Raw genomic sequence first — 20,358 nt, 5'->3', positions numbered from 1 at the left:
TACAATTCCAGAGAGATCCATACACTTGAACACAAGTTATTGTCTTGAAACTAGAAAAATGCTTATTTCTGGCCCCTTTTTGGCCCCCAATTCCTAAACGTTTCAGGCAATTACCCCCCAACTCAATTCCAGCGCTCCCTTTGTGATATGAAACCTTGTAGTACAATTTCAGAAATATTCAAACACTTACACACAAGTTATTGTCATGAAACTACAAAAATGCTTGTTTTTTGCCCCTTTTTTGGCCCCTAATTCCTAAAATTTTGAGGCAATTACCCCCAAAATCAATTACAGCCTTCCCTTTGTGATATGGAACCTTGTGGTACAATGTCAGAGAGATCCATACACTTACACACAAGTTATTGTCTGAAAGTTACAAAAATGCTTATTTTTGGCCCCTAATTCCTTAACTGTTGGTACCATAACCCCAAAATCAATCCTTTCGTGGTATTTAACCTTAGGGTAAAATTTCATGGAGATCCATTCACTTTAACTAAAGTTAGAGTGCGAAAACCAATGTGTCTTCGGACGACGCCAGACGACGACGACGACGCCAACGTCATACCAATATACGACCAAAAAATTTTTAATTTTTGCGGTCGTATAAAAATAATTGATCAGCAATGATTTTCTAACTCATCCAAGACATTGCTGATATAAAGCTATGATATAAGTTTCGTAAAAATCTGACAAGAACTGTCTATGTGAGAACGCTAACAAGACGGGACGGACAGACGGATGCCTGCTATTTCTATGTCCCCCTGCAACGTGTTGCGCGGGGGACAATAAAGCAGGTTAATTACTTTTTTCCACAAACATTCGATAAAAGTTTTAATTTTTAAATCAGAATTGCCGATTGTCTTTACTGAAAAGTTCTTAAATAATGCAGTTGTAATAAAATAGAATTTCTTTAAAATATTACTATTAGTTCTCAGCTTGATAACTACTGTCAGATGTGAAGAACACCGGTAAAAATTGATTAGCGACCATTAGCCAATATCTTCCAGAGTCATTATTATGGTTAATAGGAGGGCCTACAGGATTATCATACTATACTGGAGTGGCAGTTTTAATACCAGAAAAGCGTTTCAAAACAGACTTTAGTTAAAAATGGCATTGTAGAAACTTGATCTCAATGAAATGACTGAAATTATTTCTGTAACAAACAGACAGAGCGATAACTATAGGCACTGCTGACCAGTCAACTGGGCCCTAATGATAAACAATTATCAGTATCTTTTAACACATGATTAACTTTAACCAATTTCTTTATAATTTTAAAGCACTTCATAACATCAAAATGTGAGAAAACACTTTCAGGAGTCCCTTTTGATCCTTTGTTTTAATTGCAGCTTCAACTTCCAAAATGCAGTGCCTGCATTATTCTTCTACCAAGAATCATTGTTTTGAGATGAGAATAGGATGTTTAAGCTTAAACTAAAGTTATTGTGAGAAAAAAAAAATCTGTACAGATAGACACACTCATACCATAGTATGACCAAAATATTTAGTTTTATAGAAAAGGGCCCATTTTTTTATTAAGAACAGTGCTGAAATTTGGCACTGATTCAAATATATATATGCAAAGGCCAAATAAAAATATGTGTGCGGTTCCAGTTACGGTATTATACACACCCCTACCGGAAGTTCACCATTTTCTTTGTTACGTTTTCAGTTAATTTTGTTGCATTCTGTTAAGAATTTGTAGCATTTCTATTGATACTTCTAATGGGAAATCAGATGACAGAAATCTGTGAATTTAATTATTGAAGTTCACATTCTTCAAAACGGGATCAGTCAAATTATATCTTTCAGAAATGCAAAAAAAGTTCTAGGGTCAGTGGGTATTATCTAGGGTTGGTCAGGTAACTGGAACTACACATATATTTTAATTTGGCCAAAGCTCTGTATAATGAAATTGAAAGTAGATTAATGGCCATTAAATGTCAAAAGTAGGTCAACTATTACATAGCTCACATTCAGCATCCTCCCTACCACAAATTAGAGGGTACCACACCCCTCCCTCTTCAGGCTGCATCCCTCTGCCCTCACACTTGAAAAAAATATTCCTTTGTTTGCCTTTCCAATGCCCCAATATCAGCAACATATCTTGACTAGCCCTGTCAAATGGCTTCATACAACATTTCTAATAATACTTTTTTATTCTAGACTAATTAGGCTTGATTAAGATAATAAATTGTGCAGATAATCATGATGATGATGGCATAATGATAAAATTATGTTGTTTTTTAAATGGAGTTATTTCCCCTAAAATGGGCTTTCTTTAACATGTTTAAAATGCATCCGTTTAAAATACATTTTTACTCATAATTTAAAACATAAACCAACTTATTTTACTTTTTAACTGCTAGAGATAATATTCATTTGAATGAAAATTGGGATGGATTTATCTTTTTTGTTTTTAAAAATACTTGGACCCACAACCAAATGATTTAACTATATCATGTGTATATAGTCCAGTTATACAAGATCTGCTCAGGTACTTAGGGCAATAAGATGCTCTGTAGGATCTAAATACTACTACTATTTAGATTTAGAGCATGAAAATGCAGAGTAGCAAGACACCTCAACTAAATTACAATAATTTTACATGGTAGATACTTTAATATCTAAATAAACTGTTATCAGAGAGATATGTCACGCCTTTTTGTAATTTTTATTATGCAAATGTTGAAATTAAAATAGCAATACTTTAACATGTAAGTTATGCAAATATTCAAAGTTGATGAACCATGACTGAAGGTACATGGCTAAACAATCTCCATGGTATGAGATGTGCCAATGCTAATACAACTGCATACCAAATACCATTGACTTATTACAAGTCGTTCCCTTTAAACAAACCTAAACACAAACATTAACTTGTAAACTATGTAAAAGTTTCAAAGTCAATGAACCATGATCAGGGGTGGGGCTATATAATCTCCATGGAAATGATACTTGCAAATGCCAATAAATTTGCATACCAAATATCATTGACTTAACATTAGCAGTTCATCTTAAACTGATCTAATCACAAACTAAGCAAAAGTTTCAAAGTAAATAGACCATGACTGAGGGGGCGGGGCCAAATATTATCCATGGAAATGAGATGTGCTAATGCTTATACAACTGAACACCAATTAACATTGGCCCACCACTAATGGTTCCCCTTGAACTGACCTAATCACAAACTAATACATTGTTGACGCCGCCATCGTCGCCAATGCCGGAAACTTAGCAAAATTTTCAAAGTCTATAGACCATGACTAAGGGGGCAGAGCCAAATAATCTCCATGGAAATGAGATATGCCAATGCTTATACAACTGCATACCAAATATCATTGACCTACCACTAGTGGTTCCCCATAAATTGACCTAATAACAAACTAATACATGTAAACTATGAAAAGTTTCAAAGTCAATAGACCTTGACTGACGGGGCGGGGCCAAATAATCTCCATGGTAATGAGATGTGCCAATGCTAATACAACTGCATACCAAATATCATTGACCTACCACTAGTGGTTCACCATGAACTAGACATAATCACAAACTAATACATTGTTGCCGCGGACGCCGGAAACAGCACACCTTTGTCTCGCTTTTTGACTCCGTCAAGGCGAGACAATAAATGACAGTATCTGGACCATAAAAATAATCCTTGAAAAAAGCAAGATAGTAAACAAAATTTTTTATTGGAAACTCGCATATCTCTGCAACATTTGTGCAAGAAGTTGAGGTTGTTTTAAAAAACTTGAGGTGCTAAAGAGCATGTGTCACATCTGTCGCTCAGGTATTTGAAATCAATTTTGTTAAGATTTCCCATTTAAAGCAACATAAATCAAAACAATTTCACATACATGTATCTTAAAATGTATGCAAGGTCTATTTAACATCCACAAGCTTTTTGTTTTGCACTTCCTTGAAATATTTTCGAAACACATAAAATAAAATGCTCCGCAGGGCACAGCTTGATACGACCGCAGAGGTCGAACCCTGAACAGTTGGGGCAAGTATGGACACAACATTCAAGCTTGATACAGCTCTGAATTTGGATTGCGATTAAATATTTGACACAGCATAGGTTTCTGACACAGAATGAATGTGGTCTAAGAACTTAAAAATTTTAAATTGGACATTCACCTATTATGGTCCAATATCCAAAATCTAAATACATGGTAAGAGTCAGCATATCAAAGAACCCCAAGAATTCAATTTTTGATGAAATCAAACAAAGTTTAATTTTGGACCCTTTTGACCTCAATGTGGACAAAGTTGATAATGGGGCCCAAAAATCAAAAATCTAAATACATGTTAAGTTTCAGCATATCAAAGAACCCTAAGAATTCAATTTTTGTTAAAATCAAACTAAGTTTAATTTTGGACCCTTTGGACCTTAATGTGACCAATTTGAAAACGGAACCAAAAATTAAGAATCTAAATACACGGTTAGATTCGGCATATCAAAGAACCCCAATAATGAAATTTTTGATGAAATCAAACAAAGTTAAATTTTGGACCCTTTGGACCTCAATGTGGACCAATTTAAAAACGGGGCCCAAAATCCAAAAACTTAATACAAGGTTAGAATCAGCATATTAAAGAACCCCAAGAATTCAAGAATAAAAAACCCCATTGAAATTAGTCAAGAAATAAGCAATTTATATGAAGTATCTTCTTTTGCACAATACTGTGCAATTGAATATTTCTTGCTATTGCGCAATACTGTTCAATTGACAATTTCTTGCTATTGCGCAATATTGTGCTATTGGATATTTCTTGCTATTGCACAATACTGTGCAATTGAAGATTTCTTGCTATTGCGCAATACTGTGCAATTGAAGATTTCTTGCTATTGTGCAATACTGTGCAATTGAAAATTTCTTGCTATTGCACAATACTTATTATATAATAATTTACACATCCTGTTTGGTGTGTATCTCCTACCATATCATTATTTTTTGCTTTTTAATATGAAACAGAAATAACCAACTTAAAATGGAAAATTTTAAAAGAAAAAAAAAAGGAAAAAAAGAAAAAAAAGGAAAAAAAATCCCCCCCCCAAATTTTTTGAACCCCCTTATGATTCATCACCACCAAACTCAATCCCAGCCTTCCCTTTGTGGTATGGTACCTTGCAGTACAATTTCAGAGAGATCCATACACTTGAACACAAGTTATTGTCATGAAACTAGAAAAATGCTTATTTTTGGCCCCTTTTTGGCCCCTTATTCCTAAACGTTTTGGGCAATTACCCCCAAACTCAATTCCAGCTTTCCCTTTGTGATATGGAAGCTTGTAGTACAATTTCAGAAAGATCCATACACGTACACACAAGTTATTATCATGAAACTAGAAAAATGCTTGTTTTTTGCCCCTTTTTTGGCCCCTAATTCCTAATATTTTGAGGCAATTACCCCCAAAATCAATCCCAGCATTCCCTGTGTGATATGGAACCTTGTGGTACAATTTCAGAGAGATCCATACACTTCAACACAAGTTATTGTCATGAAACTAGAAAAATGCTTATTTTTGGCCCCTTTTTGGCCCCTTATTCCTAAACGTTTTGGGCAATTACCCCCAACCTCAATTCCAGCTTTCCCTTTGTGATATGGAACCTTGTAGTACAATTTCAGAAAGATCCATACACTTACAAACAAGTTATTGTCATGAAACTAGAAAAATGCTTGTTTTTTGCCCCTTTTTTGGCCCCTAATTCCTAATATTTTGAGGCAATTACCCCCAAAATCAATCCCGGCATTCCCTGTGTGATATGGAACCTTGTGGTACAATGTCAGAGAGATCCATACACTAACACACAAGTTATGTCTGGAAGTTACAAAAATGCTGATTTTTGGCCCCTAATTCCTTAACTGTTGGTACCATAACCCCCAAAATCAATCCCAACCTTCCTTTTGTGGTATTGAACCTTATGGTAAAATTTCATAGAGATCCATTCACTTAAACTAAAGTTAGAGTGCGAAAACCAATGTGTCTTGGGACGACGCCGACGTCATACCAATATACGACCGCAAAATTTTTTTGCGGTCGTATAAAAATTAATCTCTAATCATTTTTAACTTACCTGTTTAATGAAGTTACTGATGACTGCCAAGGCACCCTTGACCTGCCGAGTATTGACATCATCTGTGGTACAGTCAGTCATTACTATACATACTCTCAACCGTCTTCATAGTAGTTTTCTTTCATCTGCAAACAATGGCAAAGCAAAATGTGAGTAATAGATCCTACCATTTGCTTGGTTTCAGCTTAGTTAACAAATTGCTTGCTTCAACACTTCATAACAGTCCACATGCAAATATTAAGGTTATAGGAATTCAAGTGTCTTTTTTTTAATCTATCAGGTGATACAAATTTAATATGTCCTACAATACATACATGTAGGTTTGATCTACATGAACAGCCAAACAATGAATTTGTAAGCTTTTATCAAGTGTTTATGCAGACATGGTACACTTTGTTTTGACTATTGTTCGATGTCAGACTTTTTATTTTGATTCAGTTTTAATCCAGGTTTGGGCAAATATTTCATGGCACTCTTGTCAGTCAACAAATCAAATTTATGTTTAACATTATTTCTGTTGTCAGTTTATGCTGCTTTTGTATATACATTTAAAGGTTATTCTTTAATAATACTTTGATCTTCAGAATGACTAAATGCTGTCTATTAAAAAGTGCTAAACAGTTTTTAAGTTTAACACTCCAGTTCTTATGTGCCCGATGATAGTGAGTGATGATTATGTGTACTGAGTGGGATATTTTGATTTAAAATTCAAGATATATGTATATATATCAAACAATAAAAACATGGTGTCAGTTTAAGCAGAATTTCAAACTGAAAAATATGAAATTTGGCAGACTTAACTGGCCAGTTTAACCATTTTATAAACTATGCTTGGAAGTTGATATCATATAATAACATACATCATACATCATATAAAAGTGCAATATTAAGACACAATATCATGTAATGGCCAAAGTGAATTGGAACACTGAACTATCTTGCATGTATAAGCAGTCCTTTTATTAAATTAACTTACGCTGACAATAATTGTAAGTAAGTAACAAGCTTGCTTGATTGTCTTTAGTCCTTTGTGGGGTTAAGCTAAAACACTAAGTGGTGTTTTTTGTTTTCAGTCAGGGGAGAGCATGAAGTTAAATTATCTAAAGAAAACCTGATATGTCTGTATCTCCTTTACCATTGAAAGTATACATTCACACTTCACAATTTTTGTCAGTAGAGGAAGTTACAGACATGACTCACTGACAGACTTGCAAGTGTTCTGAGCCAAGAAGGACTTCTGATGAAGACTGGTACTGCTTTGAAACAATATACAGGCCCATGTGGTCAATTTAGAAGTCCGCATGCAGAAGTCATATGATATCCCCAGAGTTTATTTTGTCAGTCACTGAAATTATCTAACCATGTTAACATTGGTTTACTATATTTCTAGGTGCTGGCATAAATCAACATGCTTTTTACTTCTTAGGAAAGATAGGAACCATCTACAAGTGGTAATTCACTAATATTGTGCATTTGATTGAAGAGTTAAAATCATGTATATTTTACACTAATAGTTAAGTGTGCAGGTATGGGGCACAGACAGGCCTAATTGGAATACAGATCATGTACAAGTATGTCACGAAATAGAAGTTCCTTCATAATATAAGTTCCAAATGGAATTAATATTCCGGAATATTATTTCCACTGGAATAAATATTACAGTATATGTTCCTAACGGAATAAATGGTATAGAATATTGTTCCAACAGGAACAGATATTATGACATTGTTTATAAAAAAGTTTCCAGTGGACCTTCTGTTAGGTAGAACAAATATACGTTGACAAATGAAGGGTCATTCAATGTAAATTTAAACAAATGATTCTTACTGTGATGTATTAACATTAACATTGTGACATTGGAAATGTTCGGAAAAATACACGAATATAAAAGTGGTCTATTGTGACAGAACCATTTTCCCTTCATTGTATTGTATACTTCAATTCATTTTTCTGACCATTCTATAAATGTTTTATAACTGAATCATTCCTACAAAAATGTGTGCAGATGAAAATAACTGTTGTCAACATATGCTAAAACTGATGGTCACATCTATGATCTAAGATCAATGTCCTTCAATCATCAATGTCAATTTCAGGGTCACTAGTGGTCATTCGACATCCCTATAAACTCATGAACAGTGATACTGAATCGAACCAATAAGTTTATACAGCTAATTCTTTAATCAATATTACGACAAACTGAATTTTAATGACTCTATTATAATATTTATAAATGTAAATAATGTGGGAAGATCGCACAAGTGAAAGGTAAACTTTTGACAGGTCATATCTGTAATTATCTAATGACATTATGGTTAAAGTGGGTGACTGTTTCGAAAAAGACTCAAAGAATTTATCGTGCAGAAAAAAATTGATAGAATGTAAACAAACAAAAGCATGCGACTATAATACGTGTTGTTTGTAAACCAACCAGTTTCAACTTCCTGCGCCATGTCATTATCGGTGCAAATGGGAAATCTCGCGGGAAAAAGACGCGGATTCGAATTACCTCTATCCTGGATGGTTCCAACCACGTGTCGTTTCCGATTTTAAACATTTGGTATTTGGTCAGAAGACCATTATTTACAATATTTAGCAAATGAAATATGGGAATAATACATGTAAAAGGGATTTAAACCTTCTTGTAGTTTCCAACAATAACATGAGCCACTTTAAAAATAAGAAGATGTGGTATGATTGCCAATATGAGACAACTCCACCAAAGACCAAATGACATAGAAGTTAACAACTATAGGTCACCGTATTGCCTTCAACAATGAGCAAAATCCATACTGCATAGTCCGCCATAAAAGGCCCCGAAATGACAAATGTAAAACAATTCAAAACTAACGGCCTGATTTTATTGATTAGTTTGTTACCTGTAACTTTTGATCTACTTTTACATAAAATAATTCTGTAAAGATTATGTCTCAAAGATGTTATGATAGACAAAACCCTTTCTTATGGACATAGACATATACATGTATATACATTTTATCACATTTATTAGTATTTCACTTGAGACAATAGACAAAATTCCATAACTTAAACCGTTGCTAATTACCTGGTGTAAATTCATCAAAATACAATAAAAATTAAATATATCAATCTGATTAAAAAAATTTCAGCATTAATTTTGCAAGTTACTTCTTCGGGTTTAGAATCCACGACACCTTCTGCGGTTTTATACGACGAACTATGTCTAAATCGTATATAGACATTAGTATCACTGGCATAAGAGCCGCGGACAATTAAGAAATTTTGCCCACCCCTCCTTATTTTTTGCATTTTTTTTATTGCAAACAAAACTTAATAATTATTGAGGAAACTTACTAACTGCTTCTTTTTCTTCTCACCTTCAGAAGTCCCTCTCACTTTTCAGTCTAGCTTCTCCTACTCTACTGATTGTAAAGCCAGAATGATTTTGTATCGGGCTAGACTTGAATTCTTGCAGTAAACTTGAAGGAATAAGTTATGTAGTATGATCTATCAATTGAAAGTCGGTGCCATGAGAAAGCCGCAACACGTCATTGTGGATAAAATACATTTGAAATCTTCATAAATCTGACTTAACTAACATTTTTTTAGAACAGTGGATCAAACAACAATTAAACGATACTGCAAGATAAATTTGAATAAACTTAGAACTCAAGCAAGACGTTCATAATATTGCCCCAAAACAATCAATTTTCGTATCTATAACACGGCGGAACATATTTTTGAAAGTTACTTAAATATCCTCGACAAAAAAGATTGTTATATGGTTTTATATTTCGAATGGTGAATATTATAGATTTCCGATATAATCTGCCGGACTGATGGTAAACTAAACCAATCAAGAGAAGAAAGAGTTAAGTGTGTTAATTGTGTAATGGAAATGACATTGGTGATTAATTTACATAATGAAATCAGCAAATATTTTGAAACTGAAAAGTAAAAACGTATCGACATGCAGAAATTGTTTTAATCAATTAAAATACTTTTAAGTAAGATGTCATGAATATAGTTCAATCTAATTAAAATTTATATCTATATTAACTCGCATGCTCGTATATAAGAGTATAACGAAATCAGAGATATATATTATAATTAGATTGGAATATAGTTCAAGTAAATGAAAATTAAAGAGATTATGTTCTTTCATAAAAATCATCAACAAAAAGGTTTTTCTCTTTTTTAAATCCCTTTTAATCTCATATTTTTCTCTATCGATACGATCGTACATATGCCATGGTTGATCAACTCAATCGATTCTATTACTTCAATTTAATAGGTGCACGATCGTATCAATCGGGTTTAATCGATACGATCGTGCCACCGTTGATCAACTCAATCGATTCTATATTACTTCCATTTACTAGGGGCACGATCGTATCAATCGTATTCAATCAATACGATCGTGTCACAGTTGATCAACCCAATCAAGTCTATAAATTTCTTGTTTGAAATAAAGTAGAATGAAGTAGTTGAGTCGTTTTTTTTTCCTGTTTCTGTACTGATTTGAAGAGTATGATGAATTGAATAGCCTTTCATATTATACTGAAGAGTAAATTAGACCGGCAGCTGATGTTCAATGTTTTCTCTCGATTGTAATGATCGTGCCTTCCATATAAGTGAAGGGTTAACACTTGATTGATTGATTGATCGATTGATTTTACTTCAAAACTTTAACTTGTATGACATAAATATGTTGCTTTCTATTTTTAAACTGTTCAGTGGAAACTTTTATTACAATTATTATCCAACTACATTATGCTGATTAACTTAAATGTTCATAGATGTGTAACATTTCTCAAATAACAAGTGAATATCCTGATGCCAATGAAAATATATATATCAACCTAAGGAAACCCTGTCTATTGAAGATGTACTGGCAACAACAGGATTTTCTGTTGCGGCCATATACTATTTATGTTGCTATAATTTTAAGCGGCGGTATGGAGTTTTTAAATCATATTTTAGCAGTTTTGTAAATACGTTCCAAAGGAGTGTGTTCAAGTATATGAACTTTTTTTATAGTTAAATATCATGTTTGACTTTCAAGTAACAACTTTGATTCGCGGCAGTTCCAGAGGAGTGCATTTACATTATGCCGCACGGTTTATGCTTTTTGATTGTTTGCTATTAATTTCTTTTTCTTTATAAAGGGTTGTATAAATTAGATCCCAAGAGTAAACGATCTGATGACAAACAACCTTCCTTTAATACTCAGTGTAATCAGAGACATATATACACATGTATATATGCCTCTGGTGTAATATTAAATTTCCCATTTTATGTACGTTGTGTAATTCTAAAAAAAATTAGTACTTTAGATATATCGGATCACTAAGTCCGTCTTCTGATCTTATCCACAAAGTACTGTGTCCAACGAAGTTTAACGAGAATTTCCGAGAGGATTTTCCAGAATGACGCCATATGCAAGGATAGCACAATGTGAATGTCACAACTTTTCTTCAAATTAGAGCTTATTGGCTGTGTTCATACAATAGACCATGTAAGTTTTTTTTCACTAATGACTCAAACTTTACTGATTCATCAAGACGGCGATAAATTATATGATCCGGTGAACCTTTCTGAATTTTCTTTCTTGCAGTTGCAACATGGCCAACATACCTCCCAAAATTATGAATTTTTAGATAAAGATGGAAAATACACTGGTCCGAGTAGCAGTTCCTGCCTATGTACTACTACATATAAGAGATGCGTGCCATTATTTTAAATCAAGTAATTGCGATAACTACTTTAAGGTTCATAACGTTACAAATGGACTAAAACTGATGTGTTTACATCTCGAAAATAATTACTTATACAGACAAACATTTGCAGTTCGAAAAGTTTTAAGGCTTAGCATTTAGCGTCCACTAGATACATAAAAGTTATATTCATTTTGTGTTTGATAACATCATAAATCTATCTGTGCATGGGTACACGGTAACACCAGACTGTCGTACATAAAAGTTGTAGAATCCGGGTCCGTTCGCGCCCATTCACGTTCGCCCCCTTTCACGTTCGCACCCCAGGTCCGTTCGCACCCTTTTTATTGATTTTGTCTTAAATAATTTTTCAATCGTATTTTGGTTAGTGTATGAGTAGGTGGAAAGGGTATTGGGAGACAGGGAGAAAGGGGGCAGGAGAAAGGGGGCGGGAGAAAGGAGAAAGGTACCCCCCTTTCCACCCCCTCAGTGTATTGCTATAAATATTTTTTTTGTTCATTGTTTTAAAATGAAGTGACTTTCTAAAAATGATTTTTGTGTTGAATAATTTTTTAATCGTGTTTTGGTTATTGTATTGCTATAAATAAGTTTTTTTTCATTGTTTCAAAACATGCAAAATAAAGTGACGTTTTTTGTGTTGAATATCTTTTTAATCGTGTTTTGGTCAGTGTATTGCTATATTATTTTTTTTTTCATTGTTTCAAAATAAAGTGACTTTCTAAAAAGGTTTTTTGTGTTGAATATTATTTAAATGTTAAGATACCAAACCGCTTTAAACTCAACAACAATAACATTTTGAATCTTAATTGTTTTTACTCATACCAAGTTAAATACATGCTACATGTAATATAACTACATGCAGAATTTACATCAAGTTTAGCTGTGTAAACACCATATATAATTAACAGTAATCATAAATAATTAATCATCAAATCAATTTAAAACAATATTTCATTTAAAAAATTCAAAAATTGCCGAATTTTTCTTTATTTTGAGATAAACATCTTAAAAAACATCTTATAATTCATCGGGTTTTTGAATTAAAAAAAAGGGTGCAAACGGACCCAGGGGGCGAACGTGTATTGGACGCGAACGGACCCGATACCAAAGTTGTATGTCACCGGATATATGTATCCAATATATTTTGCTCCATTTATTTAACATTTTATGTTATTTGTGTTTTCAGTGTTATATGTTTCACATTCATATCATATTAATATTTCATATTCATTTTCCACTTGACGATTGACGACAAATAGTTTTGCACTGATTTAGAAACAGATTATAGCTTTGTATGCTACTGTTCATGTATGTTTGGCTATGAGTACTGAATATTTAAATCACGGCACAAGTATTTAAATTAGTACTGTAGGAAGTGAATGCGATACTATATTAATATTTAAATGATATATATTTATATACAAATAACATGAGCTATGCATGAACTCAAAGCGCGGCAATACTAACCATATATATATACTACATTGTAATAAGCACTTTTTGAGTTAGTCACTGGTCAATATATATCAGGAAGGGCGGATGATGAGAGTTGCCGCTACAGGTACTTGTAAATTTATTTATTCTTTTAGTCATGTTTAAATGTTTCAAATGTTTCAGTTAATGCAAAGATATTTTAGTATTTCAAATATAGAATTCAGTTTGGCTTGAAGGCCGCATTTTGGTATATTAGTAAATGACAGAATATAGCCCTGTTGCATGTGAATATTTCAGTTATGTATATTGTTCATATTTATTGGAACACATTGTAAACTTGGTTTACAATTTTGTATTTACAGATACTTATAATAAAGTACAGTTATTTGGACGACTCATTTTATGCAGAAAATGACCCACAATTAAAACCACGCCTTTAGTCTTTGTGGTTTGGTGACAATATCTTCACCCAGTTTGGCGATAGATTTGCCATCATTTTGTGTCCCATTTTTTCTGCGACATGTATGTATTCATTTTGTGTTTGAATAAAATCATAAATCTGTGCATGGGTACACCAGACTGTCGTACATGTATTCACTGCGTTAGAATAAAATTTGTTTGGTAAAGGACTTTGTTTCATTGTTTCTGTAATGTGAATGGAAATTTAAAAAAATAGTACTGTGACAGACATGTGACGGACTTAGTGTGTTTTGGTGAATTGTTACCTAATTGTTACATTGGAACTAAACTAGGACACAATCAGGGTTCCCCCTTTGTTATTTTCAAAATAACATGAACATGCAGTTTCCTGTTGATCAATCAATATAGCCACTGTTACTTAAAATAGAACATAAGAGTTACATCATACATTGTAAATAAATGAATTTTAAAAATGTTGAAATACATAGCTATGGAATATATTGAAACCAGGTCCGTTCGCCCAAAATCACGTTCGCTCCCATTCACGTTTGCCCCCTTGCATGTTCGCACCCCACTAGTTCACACCCTTTTTATTGGTTTTTGTGTGGAATAAATATTTAATCATGTTCAAGTTTGTGTATTGCTGTATATAGTTTTTATACGACCGCAAAAATTAAAAATTTTTTGGTCGTATATTGGTATGACGTTGGCGTCGTCGTCGTCGTCGTCGTCGTTGTCGTCGTCGTCGTCGTCGTCTGGCGTCGTCCGAAGACACATTGGTTTTCGCACTCTAACTTTAGTTTAAGTGAATGGATCTCCATGAAATTTCACCATAAGGTTCAATACCACGAAAGGAAGGTTGGGATTGATTTTGGGGGTTATGGTACCAACAGTTAAGGAATTAGGGGCCAAAAAGGGGCCAAAAATAAGCATTTTTGTAATTTTCAGACAATAACTTGTGTGTAAGTGTATAGATCTCTCTGACATTGTACCACAAGGTTCCATATCACAAAGGGAAGGCTGTAATTGATTTTGGGGGTAATTGCCTCAATATTTTAGGAATTAGGGGCCAAAAAAGTGGCAAAAAACAAGCATTTTTCTAGTTTCATGACAATAACTTGTGTGTAAGTGTTTGGATATTTCTGAAATTGTACTACAAGGTTCCATATCACAAAGGGAAAGCTGGAATTGAGTTTGGGGGTAATTGCCCGAAACTTTTAGGAATTGGGGGCCAAAAAGGGGCCAAAAATAAGCATTTTTCTAGTTTCCAGACAATAACTTGTGTTCAAGTGTATGGATCTCTCTGAAATTGTACTGCAAGGTACCATACCACAAAGGGAAGGCTGGGATTGAATTTGGGGGTGATGAATCATAAGGGGGTTCAAAAAATTTGGGGGGGGAGATTTTTTTTTTTTTTTTTTTTCTTTTTTTCCTTTTTTTTTTCTTTTAAAATTTTCCATTTTAAGTTGATTATTTCTGATTTATATTTAAAAGCAAATAATAATGATATGGTAGGAGATACACACCAAACAGGATGTGTAAATTATTATATAATAAATATTGTGCAATAGCAAGAAATTTTCAATTGCACAGTATTGCACAATAGCAAGAAATCTTCAATTGCACAGTATTGCGCAATAGCAAGAAATCTTCAATTGCACAGTATTGCGCAATAGCAAGAAATATCCAATAGCACAATATTGCGCAATAGCAAGAAATTGTCAATTGTACAGTATTGCGCAATAGCAAGAAATATTCAATTGCACAGTGTTGTGCAAAAGAAGATACTTCGTATAAATTGCTTATTTCTTGATCAATTTCAATGGGGTTTTATTCTTGAATTCTTGGGGTTCTTTAATATGCTGAATCTAACCGTGTATTAAGTTTTTGGATTTTGGGCCCCGTTTTTAAATTGGTCCACATTGAGGTCCAAAGGGTCCAAAATTTAACTTTGTTTGATTTCATCAAAAATTGAATTATTGGGGTTCTTTGATATGCCGAATCTAACCGTATATTTAGATTTTTAATTTGGGGTCCCGTTTTTTAAATTGGTCTACATTAAGGTCCAAAGGGTCCAAAATTAAACTTAATTTGATTTTAACAAAAATTGAATTCTTGGGGTTCTTTGATATGCTGAATCTAAACATGTGTTTAGATTTTTGATTATGGGCCCAGTTTTCAAGTTGGTCCAAGTTGGGGTCCAAAATTAAACTTTGTTTGATTTCAACAAAAATTGAATATATGGGGTTATTTGATATGCAAAATCTAAACATGTATTTAGATTTTAGATTTTTGGCCCAGTTTTCAAGTTGGTCCAAATTGGGGTCCAAAATTAAACTTTGTTTGATTTCAACAAAAATTGAATATATGGGGTTCTTTGATATGCTGAATCTTACCATGTATTTAGATTTTTTATTTGTGGGCCTGCTATCAAATTGGTTCATATTGAGGTCAAAAGGGTCCAAAATTAAACTTTGTTTGATTTCATAAAAAATTGAATTATTGGGGTTCTTTGATATGCCAAATCTAACTGTGTATTTAGATTTTTAATTTTGGGTCCTGTTTTTTAAATTGGTCTACATTAAGGTCCAAAGGGTCCAAAATTAAACTTAGTTTGATTTTAACAAAAATTGAATTTTTGGGGTTCTTTGATATGCTGAATCTAAACATGTGTTTAGATTTTTAATTATGGGACCAGTTTTCAAGTTGGTCCAAGTTGGGGTCCAAAATTAAACTTTGTTTGATTTCAACAAAAATTGAATATATGGGGTTCTTTGATATGCTGAATCTAAACATGTATTTAGATTTTAGATTTTTGGCCCAGTTTTCAAGTTGGTCCAAATTGGGGTCCAAAATTAAACTTTGTTTGATTTCAACAAAAATTGAATATATGGGGTTCTTTGATATGCTGAATCTTACCATGTATTTAGATTTTTTATTTGTGGGCCCGCTATCAAATTGGTTCATATTGAGGTCAAAAGGGTCCAAAATTAAACTTTGTTTGATTTCATCAAAAATTGAATAATTGGGGTTCTTTGATATGCCAAATCTAACCGTGTTTTTAGATTTTTAATTTTGGGTCCCGTTTTTTAAATTTGTCTACATTAAGGTCCAAAGGGTCCAAAATTAAACTTAGTTTGATTTTAACAAAAATTGAATTCTTCGGGTTCTTTGATATGCTGAATCTAAACATGTGTTTAGATTTTTGATTATGGGACCAGTTTTCAAGTTTGTCCAAGTTGGGGTCCAAAATTAAACTTTGTTTGATTTCAACAAAAATTGAATATATGGGGTTCTTTGATATGCTGAATCTAACCATGTATTTTGATTTTGGACATTGGACCATAATAGGTAAATTAAAAAAATTGAAGTTCTTAGACCACATTCTTTCTGTGTCAGAAACCTATGCTGTGTCAAATATTTAATCACAATCCAAATTCAGAGCTGTATCAAGCTTGAATGTTGTGTCCATACTTGCCCCAACTGTTCAGGGTTCGACCTCTGCGGTCGTATCAAGCTGCGCCCAGCGAAGCATTTTATTGTTATTGTTTCAAAATAAAGTGACTTGCAGGGCCTAATCTAGGATTTTGGAGAGGGAGAAGTGACTTCTCCTTCCATGAGAGAGAAGGGAGAAGTGGTCAATTTCTTGGAGAAGTGAGATTCCATTACCGTTTCGGTTGCATCGTGTTTTCATGCTTAGCACTAAGGAAATTGTTTTATATGCAATAAAAGATATACTTGCAGTTTTTATACGACCGCAAAAATTAAAAATTTTTTGGTTGTATATTGGTATGACGTTGGCGTCGTCGTCGTCGTCCGGCGTCGTCCGAAGACACATTGGTTTTTGCACTCTAACTTTAGTTTAAGTGAATGGATCTCCATGAAATTTTACCATAAGGTTCAATACCACGAAAGGAAGGTTGGGATTGATTTTGGGGGTTATGGTACCAACAGTTAAGGAATTAGGGGCCAAAAAGGGGCCAAAATAAGCATTTTTATACGACCGCAAAAAAATTTTGTGGTCGTATATTGGTATGACGTTGGCGTCGTCGTCGTCGTCGTCGTCCGGCGTCGTCGTCCGAATACATATTGGTTTTCGCACTCTAACTTTAGTTTAAGTGAATGGATCTTTTTGAAATTTGACCATAAGGTTAAATACCACAAAAGGAAGGTTGGGATTGATTTTGGGGGTTATGGTACCAACAGTTAAGGAATTAGGGGCCAAAAAGGGGCCAAAAATGAGCATTTTCTAGTTTCCAGACAATAACTGTGGAACGGTGTATGGATCTCTCTGAAATTATACTACAAGTTTCCATACCACAAAGGGATGGTTAGGATTTGCTTTGGGGGGTTATGGCTCAAACCGTTTAGGAATTAGGGGCAAAAAAGGGGGAAAAACAAGGTTGTCCTGGTTAATGGACAAATACTTTAGTACAAAACAAAATTTAAAGCAGTGTAAGGGAGATAAATCAAATACATCATTGAAATTATCTCCCTTACACTGCTTTTAAATTATGTATAAAGTAATGGTTAATGAACAATAAAGATAATCTTAAACAGTGTAAGGGAGGTAATCCAAATACAATGTTTTGGTTACTTCCCTTACACTGCTTTTAAATTATGTTTAAAGAAATGCATATTTATAAAGGAAGACCAGTAAAAATATCTGCAAATGTTTTCATCTTTTTTTTTTACAAAAAAATCCATATGAAAGATTTGACACTATATTTTTATTAATTCTATTATAAAATAGATTAAGTTAGCACTATGGTAAATTTAAATGGGTAATTATGGTTGCCAACTCCATTGGAAATTTGAATTGAGATTATGACCATATCTTGAGGGAAAGAATTTTTTTGGGGGAAAAAGGGGGGGGGGGGGGATAAAAAGAAATTGTGGGGGGCCAATTTTTTCTCATTTCAGATTTCAGAAATTAAAAAGAATTATTCTTCAAATATTATTTTTTTTTCAAATTTCAAATATTGAAAAATTTCAAGAAGTAATCTTTAATTGCACAGTATGGCGCATTAGATTTGTAAAATCTTTGATCACATTTATTTATTTGTTATGCCGAATCTAACAGTGTATTTAGATTTTTAATTTTGGGTCCAGTTTTCAAATTGGTCTACATTAATGTCCAAAGGGTCCAAAATTAAACTTTGTTTGATTTTAGCAAAAATTGAATATATGAGGTTCTTTGATATGCTGAATCTAAACATGTATTTAGATTTTTGATTTTTGGCCCAGTTTTCAAGTTGGTCCAAATTGGGGTCCAAAATTAAACTTTGTTTGATTTCAACAAAAATTGAATATATGGGGTTCTTTGATATGCTGAATCTAACCATGTATTTAGATTTTTTATTTGTGGACCCCGTTATCTAATTGGTTCATATTGAGGTCAAAAGGGTCCAAAATTAAACTTTGTTTGATATCATCTAAAATTGAATTATTGGGGTTCTTTGATATTCCAAATCTAACCGTGTATTTAGGTTTTTAATTTTGGGTCCTGTTTTTTAAATTGGTCTACATTGAGGTCCAAAGGGTCCAAATTAAACTTAGTTTGATTTTAACAAAAATTGAATTCTTGGGGTTCTTTGATTTGCTGAATCTAAACATGTGTTTAGATTTTTGATTATGGGCCCAGTTTTCAAGTTGGTCCAAGATAGGGTCCAGTATTTAAACTTTGTTTGATTTCAACAAAAATTGAATATATGGGGTTCTTTGATATGCTGAATCTAAACATGTATTAAGATTTTTGATTTTTGGCCCAGTTTTCAAGTTGGTCCAAATTGGGGTCCAAAATTAAACTTTGTTTGATTTCAACAAAAATTGAATATATGAGGTTCTTTGATATGCTGAATCTAACCATGTATTTAGATTTTTTATTTGTAGGCCCTGCTATCAAATTGGTTCATATTGAGGTCAAAAGGGTCCAAAATTAAACTTTGTTTGATTTCATCGAAAATTGAATTATTGGGGTTCTTTGATATGCCAAATCTTACCGTGTTTTTAGATTTTTAATTTGGGTCCCGTTTTTTAAATTGGTCTTCATTGAGGTCCAAAGGGTCCAAAATTAAACTTAGTTTGATTTTAACAAAAATTGAATTCTTGGGGTTCTTTGATATGCTGAATCTAAACATGTGTTTAGATTTTTGATTATGGGCCCAGTTTTCAAGTTGGTCCAAGTTGGGGTCCAAAATTATACTTTTTTTGATTTCAACAAAAATTGAATATATGGGGTTCTTTGATATGCTGAATCTAACCATGAATTTAGATTTTTTATTTGTGGGCCCCGCTATCAAATTGGTTCATATTGAGGTCAAAAGGGTCCAAAATTAAACTTTGTTTGATTTCATCAAAAATTGAATTATTGGGGTTCTTTGATATTCCAAATCTAACCGTGTATTTAGATTTTTAATTTTAAGTCCCGTTTTTTAAATTGGTCTACATTAAGGTCCAAAGGGTCCAAAATTAAACTTAGTTTGATTTTAGCAAAAATTGAATTCTTGGGGTTCTTTGATATGCTGAATCTAAACATGTGTTTAGATTTTTGATTATGGGCCCAGTTTTCAAGTTGGTCCAAGTTGGGGTCCAAAATTAAACTTTGTTTGATTTTAACAAAAATTGAATATATGGGGTTCTTTGATATGCTGAATCTAACCATGTATTTTGATTTTGGACATTGGACCATAATAGGTA

The 20,358-nt window shown here is 33.2% G+C and overlaps 2 protein-coding genes across 2 annotated transcripts in view; one reads left to right on the top strand and one right to left on the bottom strand.

Moving 5' to 3' along the window:
- Positions 1 to 8,558, bottom strand: part of LOC127708642 (probable helicase with zinc finger domain) — a 46,949-nt gene extending 38,391 nt beyond the window's left edge. The window contains exons 1-2 of the mRNA XM_052213683.1: positions 8,520 to 8,558; positions 6,089 to 6,213 (exon numbers count right to left, since the gene is read on the bottom strand). Of these exons, the coding sequence (XP_052069643.1) occupies positions 6,089 to 6,169 (81 nt within the window). The 5' untranslated portion in view covers positions 6,170 to 6,213; positions 8,520 to 8,558. The remainder of the gene's footprint in view (positions 1 to 6,088; positions 6,214 to 8,519) is intronic.
- A 2,899-nt stretch (positions 8,559 to 11,457) lies between these two features.
- LOC127708643 (E3 ubiquitin-protein ligase RBBP6-like) overlaps positions 11,458 to 20,358 on the top strand; it is a 71,173-nt gene continuing 62,272 nt past the window's right edge. Inside the window, exon 1 of the mRNA XM_052213685.1 lies at positions 11,458 to 11,585. The gene's annotated coding sequence lies outside the window, so the exon portion shown is untranslated. The remainder of the gene's footprint in view (positions 11,586 to 20,358) is intronic.

Source organism: Mytilus californianus, unplaced genomic scaffold (genome assembly GCF_021869535.1).
Source record: "Mytilus californianus isolate M0D057914Y unplaced genomic scaffold, xbMytCali1.0.p SCAF_7, whole genome shotgun sequence".
NCBI classification, from domain to species: domain Eukaryota; kingdom Metazoa; phylum Mollusca; class Bivalvia; order Mytilida; family Mytilidae; genus Mytilus; species Mytilus californianus.
Note: the sequence above shows the minus strand (reverse complement) of the source record. Positions and strands in the feature narration are given on the sequence as shown.